At 43.2% G+C, this 12,451-nt stretch overlaps 1 protein-coding gene across 2 annotated transcripts in view; it reads right to left on the bottom strand.

The window, feature by feature from the left end:
- The window catches only part of SYNE1 (spectrin repeat containing nuclear envelope protein 1), a 385,540-nt gene that overhangs the window by 35,879 nt on the left and 337,210 nt on the right, over nucleotides 1–12,451 (bottom strand). For both annotated transcript variants that reach the window (XM_069955314.1, XM_069955312.1), the window contains 10 exons: nucleotides 10,536–10,740; nucleotides 8,530–8,712; nucleotides 7,612–7,758; nucleotides 7,369–7,523; nucleotides 6,299–6,446; nucleotides 4,813–4,907; nucleotides 4,364–4,598; nucleotides 2,960–3,154; nucleotides 2,385–2,510; nucleotides 756–911 (listed from right to left, as the gene is read on the bottom strand). In XM_069955314.1, the coding sequence (XP_069811415.1) occupies nucleotides 756–911; nucleotides 2,385–2,510; nucleotides 2,960–3,154; nucleotides 4,364–4,598; nucleotides 4,813–4,907; nucleotides 6,299–6,446; nucleotides 7,369–7,523; nucleotides 7,612–7,758; nucleotides 8,530–8,712; nucleotides 10,536–10,740 (1,645 nt within the window). The remainder of the gene's footprint in view (nucleotides 1–755; nucleotides 912–2,384; nucleotides 2,511–2,959; nucleotides 3,155–4,363; nucleotides 4,599–4,812; nucleotides 4,908–6,298; nucleotides 6,447–7,368; nucleotides 7,524–7,611; nucleotides 7,759–8,529; nucleotides 8,713–10,535; nucleotides 10,741–12,451) is intronic.

Genomic DNA, 12,451 nt, shown 5'->3' on the forward strand with positions numbered 1-12,451 from the left:
AGGAAGTGCCAGAGATTTGTAGTTTACTTCTATTAAAAAATCTCCAGTCATCCAGTACTTATCAGCTGCTGTGTGTCCTGCAGGAAGTGGTGTATTCTCTCCAGTGACACAGTGCTCTCTGCTGCCACCTCTGTCCATGTCAGGAACTGTCCAGAGCAGCAGCAAATCCCCATAGAAAACCCCTCCTGCTCTGCAGACTGGAGAGAATACACCACTTCCTGCAAGACATATAGCAGCTGATAAGTACTGGAAGACTTGAGATTGTTTAATAGAAGTAAATTACAAATCTCTAGTACTTTCTAGCACCAGTTTATTTAAAAAAAAAAAGTTTTTGGTGAACAACCCCTAAATCTAACCTGAATGTCATAAAGAAAGAAAAACATTGTGGTTCTGGCTGCTGCACTGCTGCCTCCAGTGGTGAAAAGCAGTATTGCAAATGTGGCGGTAAGCAAGCTAGACTGCAATAAGGCGGTGCCCTGATGCTTTTAAATAGCAAGAAAAAAAACAGAGTATAAGGATGGGATTTACAGTATGAACAGCAGTTAATAAACTAAAAAAGGAAATGATGTGATCGAGCATGGACTCCTCCTAATAGTAACATAACATTATTAAGGCCACAACAACACAACTTTTTTTGTCTGTTTTTTGGATGTCAGTTATTTCAAATCAATGGCCGTTATTCCACGACTAACATTTCTGCCTATGGCCACCGATTATAGGGGAGGGGAGGGTTGTAGATCCACCAATCCAGTTACCTGATGACAAAGTTCTTCCCACTGTCTCTGCAGCAGCTCAATGCGCTCATTAAGAATAGATATATCATCAGCATTGATGAAAGGGGAAAACGAGTTCTTCAGTTCTGTCAAATGAGCAAGGTCTTCGACCCAACCTTCAACTGCGTTCTCAAGCTCCTGCGGAAAAAGAAAAGTTATAGTGACCGTAATGAATACATTTATAATACATGAGGGTAAAGCAGAAAAAAATCACTTCTATTCACATGACCTGGATGACCTCAGAGTACTGGCAGCAGCACTATATAAAATGGGAGGTCTCATCGCACCGATCAGCCTGGGTCCCCCCTCCCTGCATCCATGGCCAGTCATGTACAGGGCTGCAGATCCACCAAAATAGGAGCCTAATAGGAGCTGACTACCTATACACAGCATGGATAGATAACTGCCAATCAGCAGCTGGTGGGTGGAGTTTTCTGCTTCTCATGAATATCCAGGACTACTGAGCTCATGCACATAATGGAGAAGACTACTTATTGTCCATGTTATTCAGGAGGAGATCTCTGGATCAGCTGCACAGAACAGTGTAAGTGATATATCATCCTGCTCAGCTTCTCTGTCACTCTGTACTCTGAGATAGACACCATAAACCTACTGACATAGTCTCTTAAGTCTTCCATATTTATAATCTGCATATTAACACTCACCCCATAGTGAATGACAGAGCAAATTCAAAAAACTTGCCTGGATCCATCAAGATGAATAGTTAGTAGCAGCTATATCTATTTGTTGCTTTGGCCCATTCAGTCCGATAAACATTTTGGTGCCTCGAATGATTGAGGTGTAAGTGTTGAGAGTTCCTAGAGCCACTCATTATTGTAAGCATTTTAACAGCTCTAGGTTCCCATGGTGTTTTTATTGGACGGCCGCCATTTTACAGCAAATAGCAGTTATTCCTATAATAACGGCCGTTGTTTTAAAGGACAACTCCAGGCAGGGCGATTTTTTAACATGCTCTCACCTCCTCAGCTCCAGTGCTGATGCCGCATACCACCGCTTTGGTCCCTGGTCGCTTCCTGGATAAAAAGGGGACATAACGGGGTCCCGCCCTGGCTGATGACTGGATGAGCGGTCCTGATAGGACACGACCCGGGTCCCCTCTCCAACCACCAACCAGCCAGGGATCGGGGGACCGAAGCAGCGGTACACGGCATCACCACTAGGGCAGGGGAAGTGAGAGCATGTAATTTCTTTTAGCCTCCCCCTCTCCAGTACTTTTGCAAAAAAAAAGCCCTGCCCAGAGTGGTCCTTTAAAAAACAGCCGTCATTTTGATGGCGTGTGAATGTAGCCTATAGGTGGCATAAAATCCACATTGCACATTGGAAAATGCAGCAAATTCCTTATAGATTACAAGAATATCTGTGCAGCATGATGTGAAGAGGTAACACTGCTGGAAGTCTCCTATTAGTGACGGACGGCAGCGATGGAACGCCAGCATTACCAGCATTTCCCATCCTACCAACTACCCAGGAAAGAATTAGCGTCTTATACTATATGATGCTGCATCGATGTCTCAGCCTCCCTCCTCCCACACACGGCACCATGCAGCCCACATTACCGTCTCTGCAGCCCCCGGCCGCCCTGCTGTTTACCTTGCAGCGGATCTGTTCTGTATGCAGCTCATCATGGTGATCAGGGAGAGGCTGACAGAGATTTTTCCTGAAGGTCCTCAATTTCTCCAAGGATTCTGCTATTCCCTTTTCACACTTCTCCCAGTCCTGAAACGGCAGGGGATTTTTTTTCAGTTTTGTCATTCACTACTATGTGATGCGTAGCCTGGGAAGATTGTGCGTCCGTGCGCGGTGGTGGAGCAGCACTGCAGAGCTATTTACATGAGATAATGCTCCCCTGGAAAGCTTGCAAGGTCAGGATTTATTCCAAGGCTATTAGACAATGCCGGAACACACACACATTGTATAGATTCAGTTTACATCAATGGTCATGTATCATTTTTCAGTATAATTTTTACATTGCTATGAAGATGTATACTGTACAATACAAATCTGTCAAATAGCATAGTCACTGTGTGATATGACTAGAAACTCCTCTTCTAGTCATATCAGCTGGAGACAAAGCGATGGTCAGAGATAAATGATAGATCTCACAGTGATGTCCCTGCACACAGAACACATCTACAAATTACACAGGATAAGGAATACAGACATACTTTTAGGAGGAAGGCAAGCTGCTTCTTCTGTTCCTCCAGTCTCACGGTGGTGGCCTTCCATCTCTCTTGAATGTCAATGAGCTCTGCCTGTAAGGAAGCATCCGCCTCGCTGTCAGCAGAGAGAAGCAGCTGCTTCCCAGCCTCCACAGTAAGGATGTAGCTCCCTTGCTGTCTGTGGAGCACGCGGTCTCTAAGCTGTAATACCAAAGGAAAGTATATAAGACTATACATATATTACATAGCACTGACATATTCTATAAAGTTCTATACATTGTAATCACTCAGAATCATGGCCTACTTCCTATATCTCTATTAGATGTATACATTGTATGGCTACTGTCTAATAAAGACTAATAACCCACTAAGATGGTGTCAAAGAACTGAAAAGAGTACACGGAGCAAAACCAAAAGCCGCATCGATAGGGAAGCGGCTAGAGACACCAAAGACTCGGAGGCGGACACCGGGGGAGCGCGGACAGGTGAAATTATTATTTTATTTTTTTAGACGTTCAGCTGCAACCTTTCCAAATTTGTTCCGAACTTTGCAGAAAGTTTGGTTCAGTACTGAACCGAACATTTTGCAAAGTGCGGAAAGAATCTTGGTTCGGGAAGTTCGGTTTGCTCATTTTTACAAACTAACAATACATAAAGCCTAATTAGAAGACCTATTAATGCTATAACCGCACAACCAGCATGGGGTTAAAGGACCCACACTGGGCAGATATATATTTCTCCAGCCTACACAGGATGTCAGACACCCAACTTGTATTATTCAACATGTAACTCTGCATTTATGTTCACTGTAACTTCATCAGTAGGATACAATATAGCTATAACAAATGATGATGGGAAGACTAAATGTTGTTGCTTAGTATATTCATGGTTTACATTGGAACTGGAACCATATCTGATGCTGATTAAAAGCAATAGCTCACAAAAAAATCTTTTAAATTAACTGGTGGCAAAAAGTTATATAGATTTGTAATTTACTTCTATTAAAAGAAGTATTATTTCCAGTCTGGACAGCAGGAGAGGTTTTCTATGGGGATTTGCTGCTTCTCTGGACAGTTCCTGACATGGACAGAGGTGGCAGCAGAGAGCACTGTGTCAGACTGGAAAGAATACACCACTTCCCGCAGGACATACATCAGCTGATAAGTACTGGAAGACTGGAGATTTTAAAACAGAAGTAAATTACAAACCTATGGCACTTTCTGGCATCAGTTGATTTGAAAGAAAAAAATTGGTGAACAACCCCTTTATTTCTGTTTGATGGAGTGAAGACACTGAGCGTATTGAAGAAAGGAAATATAAGGAAACTTCCATCAAGGACACAAAGTCATACTGCCCATTATGTAATAGTAATAAAAGACGACTACTAATTTTACAAAGAAGAACGTATACCTGGACTTCATCTAGAAGGTTTCTGGCTTGTTGGAGAGGTATAGGGATGCTTCCCAGGCCGCTCACTGGCTGATAGGACATCTCCACCAGCCATTTGCGCAGCTTTTCTGACATCTCTCTGTAGCGCTGCCATTGGTGGATCTGGCTGTCAATGATCCCTCTCCTTTGTTGAGCCCGACGGATCACTCCCTGCCATTGGTTACTCAGCAAGGCTAGCTTGAGGTTGAACTCATCCCTACGAGAACAAGGTGACAGGGCTAGCTTAATGTGGGGAGAGAGTCCTGACATCTACGAAGATCGGCTTACTCGTGATGAGGAGATCAGGATAATTTGAGGTCACTACGTAGTAATATTAATCATTTTACTTAAGGCACATAAAATTACGTAAAATCCCCAAAAAAAGAACTGATCTCTTAATCACAGTCGATATATCTGCAATGATTCAGTACCTATCATCCACTTGTCCTTGCTCAAGAAGCCTTTGCCCATCGGCAATTATCGAATGCAAAATCTGTTGGCGGCTGAACATTTCGGCTTGAAATAGCTGACAATGAAAAAGTACAAGTTAATGGCTGTCACGGATAAGACCTTGCAGAGTAGTAGCATTGGTTATGGAGAGATGGAGGATTTGGCATGTGGTTGCCTGACCTGTCACTATATAAAGAGAGTGTCGCTCACTGCGAAATGCGTTTGCGGCAGGAAGTATAACTTTCTTTTAGAGCTCTTCATCAGTCTTTTCGTATAGCACCACTATGTCATGAAATGCGCACCTCCTGTCAAGGGACTGTCACACGTTACCAGAGGAAGGCAGGAGATGAGACTTAGGTAAAGATGAGCGTTCTCTATACATCGATAAACTTTCAACAAAAAAAGAACTTTCCATAAAGTTTCGCACAAACCCAAACGATCAGCATTTGAATCCTGCTGCCTGCAGAAGGTGGATGCCGCCATAGAATCCATGTATTCCAGGCAGTCCTCAGACTGCATCCACCTTCACCAGGCAGCACAATATAAATGTCCATCTCTTCTGGTTAATGTGAACCTGAAATTTCGGCAAGTTCGTTCATCTCTAGTGAAATAAAGGGTGCTCTGAGGCCTGATAAGCTACAAACACACTGATGGCTATAAGAAAAGATGCGATTGAGTATTAGTGCACCAGCACTATATATATATATATATATATATATATATATATATATATATATATATATATATATATATATATATATATAAAATCAAAAAATGTACACTAGAAAAAGTGATATAATGAGAAGTGTAGATGAATAATTGGGCTGTTCTATATGGCGTAACGGTGATATTACTTCTAAAGGCCCTATTCCACAGAACGATTATCGTCCGTATTTGTCCGATATTGGCCGATAATCGCCCCGTGGAATAAAAGGCAACGATCAGCCGACATCGTTCATGTTGGCTGATCGTTGTGTCATTTGTCTTTCAAACATGTTGAAAGACAAACAACCAGGAGAGCAGCGATCTGCTGCCGTAGCTCTGTGGAATAGGAGCGGTGGCAGCAGACCGCTATCCTCCATGTGCTGCCCGGACAATCTAGCGATCACCCGGGCAGCCCCCCCGCACTCACCCGCTCGCTGCTGCCCCGTGTAATAGGGGCTTTACTTCACACGACAAGTCATACACATCATTTATAATCTGTTATGTTGAATTATTATGGTTTCCTTTCATGCATTGAGGACTCCGTGTTATATTTCTTTTATAACGGTAATGTATAATGATACATATATGTGCTTAATTTGACAAAGTCTTATAAGCTTTCATTCTGCTTATATCTTTGATTCATCTGGATGCTCTGCATTATTAATGCTCTTTTTGTTAATACTTTATTGTATTTTATTCTGAAAACTACAATAAAATTTTGTGGAAAAAATAATAATAATTGGGTCCTCTTCTATGGCTTACCTCATGGGCTCTCTGCTGCTCTAATAGACTCTGGTAGTTTCCTGGGATCTCCACTGCAAGCTTCTGCTCCGTCTGGATCAAGAACTCCATCCAAGTTTCACATTTTTCCAAAAAGGTCTGATGATGTAGTAGGAAGGACTGCAATTTACTGCAAAACAAAAGCATTGAGGTTATTGCATGTCCGTAAAACATACTGGACGTTTCCTAAGGGTCTGTGCACACGGAGGAATAAGCCAAGGATTGAAGAGGAAAGTTTTCTGCTTGAAATGTCCTCCTCCTCAGCCCAGGGGAAATAGGCGTGGAAAGCGGAAATTCAAAGCCACGATGACTTCTATGGGATTTCTCTAGTGGAATTCGCCCAAAGAATTGACATGTCCATTGTTTGGGCGGAAAGCGAATCCGCGGCGAAACATTCCACGCGTTAATTCCGCTGTGTGAACAACAGGGTGGAAATCCCATTGAACACAAGGACATTGCTCTGTGCATATTTTACAGGCGATATTTCAAGCGGAATACGCATAAAATGAAGCACAGATTCTGCCTGAAATTCCACGGTGTGAACATACCCCAAGACAAAACACCAACAACAAGTGATACAATTTTGAACGCTTTAACCAATTCTAACTTTGGATTTCATGTTCTACAAGCTCTAGTTTCTAAATATTCCTTGCCCACTGACTTTCAATATATTAGAGGGGTTAGGCTGTGAACATTGGTTCTCCAGCTATAGAAAAACTACAATTCCCATCATGCCTGGACAACCAAAGCTTTAGCTGTACAGAGAAGGAAAAGAACCTAAAACTACCTACCCCCGGCCCATCAAAGATCCCACTGCACCACCCATTCCCTTCACACCTGATCCTCTGTCACTGTCTTTTGCCTGAAAACGCTAATTGCAGCAGAACCTGCGAGGGACTGGGGGTAGGTAAGTATAGCTTTTCTTAGTATTTCTTTACAGCCCCACCAGTTATTATAAAATACAATGTTATGTAATGCTTACACATTCCCTTCATCAGAAATTGCAGACTAAACCTTCTATGTATCTATGAAAACATAATTCTTAACCTTACCTGAACCTTTCGGTAGTCTGTGACGAGACCATTGTCCAAGTTCTATTCAAACACTGCATGCGCTTAATTTCCTTATCATTGAGCGGCAGTCGGTATCCTAACTCATTGAGGCGATCCAAGTCTGGAGCCATGCTGCTAAACTTTAACATCTGCCTCTGCAACACAGAAATATGTTAGAACCGCGACCCATTTCATTCTTTTTCCCTTCCGCTCTCCTGTGCACATATCCCAGAACTCGCTTACTTTCAGTTCCTCCATCCGCTCTTGAATCGTAGAGAGGTCTGATGATCGGTTCGGGTCCTGTCCATTCAGGACATCTCTTGCTTCTATAAGCCACATTTCAAGGTCTACAAGACTCTTCACAAATGTTTCATAATCCAAGACACCCGCCTGCAACAAAATCAGCACAAGCCATTCCAAAAAAAAAATTATATATTTTTTAATTAATTAATTAATTATTTCTTAATTTATTAAGTAAACCTTAAGGGGTACTCCAGCAAAAATCTTTTTCTTTCAAACCAACTGGTTTCAGATGTAACACCATTTAAAAATCTCCAGTCTTCCAGTACTTATCAGCTGCTGTATGTCCTGCAGGAAGTGGTGTATTCTTTCAAGTCTGACACAGTGCTCTCTGCTGCCACCTCTGTCCATGTCAGGAACTGTCCAGAGCAGCAGCAAATCCCCACAGAAAACCTCTCCTGCTCTAGACAGTTCCTGACATGGACAGAGGTGGCAGCAGAGAGCACTGTGTCAGACTGAAAAGAAAACACTTCATGCAGGACATGCAGCAGCTGATAAGTACTGGAAGACTGGAGATTTTTAAATAGAAGTAAATTACAAATCTATATAACTTTCTGAAACCAGCTTATGTGAAAGAAAAAGATTTTCACAGGAATTCCCCTTTAATTCAGCAAAAGTGCTTGACCTCTATGTTAATATAACCATTTAGGCTAAATGTTTAAATTAATGGGTTGTCTGTGTAATCTAGTACAGGTTCTACAAAGTGAGAGATGCTCTTTGCCACTGCTCTCTACTAGTGGGGATTAAGAACTTCTTATCTTCCATCTAGCAAAGTGGACATGACGCTTGAAAACTCCTTGGACATGACGGCCAGAAAAATAAAGAATCCACGTGTGTGTACATTCTCAATAAAGTGTGTACCTGCAGGATGGCCTGTTGGCGTTGGAGCGCCTGCTCCAATACGGACAGACGCTGACTCAGGGAAAGGTGATCGGACAGGATGGTTGCGGCAGCGGACGAATCGACCTGTTGTTTAAGCTGCTCTCCCGTCTCCTGGAGGACGGCCAGCGAACTCTTAGCAGCACCCAAGTTTTTCAAAAGAACCTGAATGGAATACAAAATACATGAATGAGAGAAGAAAAGTAGAAGAAAAAAAGAAATCTTCTGATCTCAGCAAACATAGATGCTGCTTTAACTTTCCAAAAAGACTCTTAGATATGAAGGCTAGAAAATGGCTGAAATGTTCCACATTGCCTTAAATTGTTGCTGTTACTTTAAAAAAAACTTTTGACATGTCAATCTGACAAAAAAAATATTTTTTTGTAGAACATGTTTTTATTGAGCGTACTCTGGAGGGAGTATATGCAGCGAGTCCTGACACTTTCAGGTTGCGGCAGCATTTTTTTTTGTCTGTATGTTAGCCACAGCAGCGTGCAAACTGCACAGTGTGAACACATGTTAGTGGAGCGCTGGCTATTTTCTTGCTTTTTACGTCACAGACATGTCTAAAAGTTTTGATCTTTCAGGGTCTGGAGACCCCAACCAATCACTAGACAGAGCCGGGTTCTATAGTAACTGCAATGAGCCAGGTAGAGCAGGGGGCAGCCATGTGCCTCTGTCTAGTGATCAGTGGAGGTCTGAACACCTAGACCCTGACCCATCAAAACTTTTCACATATCTGAAACGGTAGGAGTTTTTTTCCAAGTGACAGTGATACTTTATATGTGTGTGTATGTATGTATATACATATATATATTTTTTTTAATTCATGCATATTTACACCATAAAGGACTTCCACATCTCTTCTCAAGCCAATCAAAAGCTGAATGAATAGGTATGTATTATGTATAGGTAGTAATGCCCCCTATAGAGTGCCAGATCTCAAAATCTTGGCAATGGGAAATTCCTTTTTCGACAGAAAACATTTTTTTCTTTTTAAATCAGCAGCGCGTGCCACAGGTTGCATATTTCAGGCATGAATTTCATTCACCACACCAAATGGGACTGTAGATTATGGTGCAAACTGTTTACATATTGTATATTATTTATACTATGGGTGACCCCGGCCTTAGTACCCTGTAATATTACCACCACTTGCAAACAACAAATACAATCTTAGGGTACTATTACACGGAACGATAATCGTCTGAATCGGCCGATCGTTCTGTGTAATAAATACAACGATCAGCCGATGACAACGATCATCGGCTAATCGTTGATATAGGTTTGAACCTATAATTGTAGGGCGCCGACCGCGTATCGCTACGTGTAATAGCGGTGGGCAGCCGGCTACTGACAATTTACATTACCTATCCCGACTGCAGGGCTCCTCTTGCGGTCTTCTTCTCACTGGGTTCCATGCGCTCCAGCTTCAGAGTGGCCTGTCTGAGCTGACAGGCCACTCAGCCAATCACAGGCTGGGACCGCCGCGGCCAGTGATTGGCTGGGAGACAGGTCGCTCTGGAGCTGGAGCGCGCGGGACCAAGAGCAGAAGACCGCAAGAGGAGCCCTGCAGCCTGGACAGGTAATGTATAAAGTAAAAGCAAGGGCTGCATCGGTAATGATGTCCCTGCAGCCCTTGTTAAACGATAATCAAGCCGTGTAATAGGCCCAGTAAACGAGCGCCGGTCTATCAGATCGGCGCTCGTTTACAGTTATTATTGAGCCTTCATCGGCCGTGAAATACTACCCTAAGGCTCTGTTCAAACTAAGTAAAACTGGTGGAATTCCATCCCGCCAGACTCCGTGTCATAATGGCAGTCTATGGGAGGCTCGTGTACCTCCTCTCTAAGCGCATAAGAATGAACATGTCCATGAGCCTCCCATAGACTGCGATTATGACAAGGAGGCTGGTGGGATTCCGCCAGTTTTACTCTGTGTGAACGGAGCTTTATAGTGAGCTTTATATATTTTGTATGAATACATACATTGCATTCTTGTATCCACGTAGCGATCTCTTCGTCTCCTATGTCCTTGTTAGTGGCCGCCTTAAGTAACTGATTGGTGCGATCCTCTTGGAGCTGAACGCTATTCGTACACTGAATGCAGAAATCTTTGTATTTTTGCCACAGCTGGAGTAGAGTCTTGCTGGAGTGCAGCTGTTCTGCAATATCTTCTAATAAACTATTCCACCTTAAAAGACATATAAACACCCATTAATCAGTTATTTCTACAGTTAGGGTATAAACCAACACACCGTATACGCAGCAGATATGCAACAAATACGCAGCAGATTTGTTGGTACAGATTTGATGCTGTGTTCAGTTATTTAGATCTAATCTGCTGCGAGTTTGCTGCGTATCGCAGCAGTAAATACGCTGCATATATGGTGTGGGGGTTTATACCCTTAAAAAAATACCAGTGTAGGGGAGTCTGCGAATGAACACTACAATGTTACAAGGAAAAATGTACTTTACAACAAGGCTGTTACACCCCCCCCCCCCAGTCAAGAGTCCGGGAGGTGGTCTCCCAGTCAAGAGTCCGGGAGGTGGTCTCCCAGTCAAGAGTCCAGGAGGTGGTCTCCCAGTCAAGAGTCCAGGAGGTGGTCTCCCAGTCAAGAGTCCGGGAGGTGGTTTCCCAGTCAAGAGTCCGGGGGGTGGTCTCCCAGTCAAGAGTCCGGGGGGTGGTCTCCCAGTCAAGAGTCCGGGGGATAGTCTCCCAGTCAAGAGTCCGGGGGATAGTCTCCCAGTCAAGAGTCCGGGGGATAGTCTCCCAGTCAAGAGTCCGGGGGGTGGTCTCCCAGTCAAGAGTCCAGGGGGTGTGTGATTAATAGTTATATTGCTATACACAATAGATGAAAGATCTCTCAAACAAGATGAACAGAGTGAGGAAAGGGTGAGGAGTTCTCCCCAAAGCATAATAGTTAGTTGTCCTAATGAAGAAGCTTGTCAGGATTTGATGCTGTACTGAATCAATCATTGGTTACATTGCATGAAAACCGACATGTTAAAATCCCAATTTTTCCCCCCAGTTTTGGATGAATATGCTGGGTGCATAGTAGTATACTCTCATCTGTGAAAAGTACTTAACCGATACACGCCAGCCTCTGGCCGCAAGAAGGGAACTTGAAAGTGGTCAGGAATTAAACAAAAAAAACCATATGTATGACTGCATTAGTGCACTTCTTTAACCAATCTTTAGTGCTACTGTGTGTAACATAATTACTAACCATTTTTACAATTTTTAAGCCATATGTGTGATGCCCGTCAACGTGGAGCAAAAGGTAGGAGCAACATACTAGGCTTAAGGCCCTATTACACAAAACAATTATTGGCCGATAATTGTCTTGTGTAACAGAAGACAACGATTAGCCGACATGAACGATGTCAGCTGATTGTTGCTGTTGAAAGACAAACGACTAATATAGCAACAATCTGCTGCTGTTGTTCCGTGGAATAGGAGCGGCGCAGCAGACCGCTGCCCGGACAATCTAGCGATCACTTGCTTGCTCGCATGTAATAGCACCTCCGGCTCCTTTGTTTTCAATAGGACTGCGGGTTCGGCACGTGACCAGCGGTTCTATTTATTCTCTATAGAGCCACCGGAGAGAGCAGAGTACAGCACTCGGCCATTTCTAGCAGTGGAGCAAGAGGCCAACCTAGAGATTGGTGCAAGGCACGGAGGTCGGTCAAACTACCCCCAAGCCCCCCTCCCCCTCCGCCCGGGATCTCTTACTTGCCCCCTATCTTGTGGACAGGGGAGTAAGTTTTAATCAGAAAACCCCTTTAATGCAGAAAGACATTGAAACCCACCGATAGACTAGCAGCTCTTGTTTTTCATCACTATACAAAACACCACTTTTCTATTTTTTCACAAGAGAAAAGCCGGATGAATTAGGCATTTT

The sequence above is a fragment of the Dendropsophus ebraccatus genome, chromosome 15, assembly GCF_027789765.1.
Source record: "Dendropsophus ebraccatus isolate aDenEbr1 chromosome 15, aDenEbr1.pat, whole genome shotgun sequence".
NCBI lineage: Eukaryota > Metazoa > Chordata > Amphibia > Anura > Hylidae > Dendropsophus > Dendropsophus ebraccatus.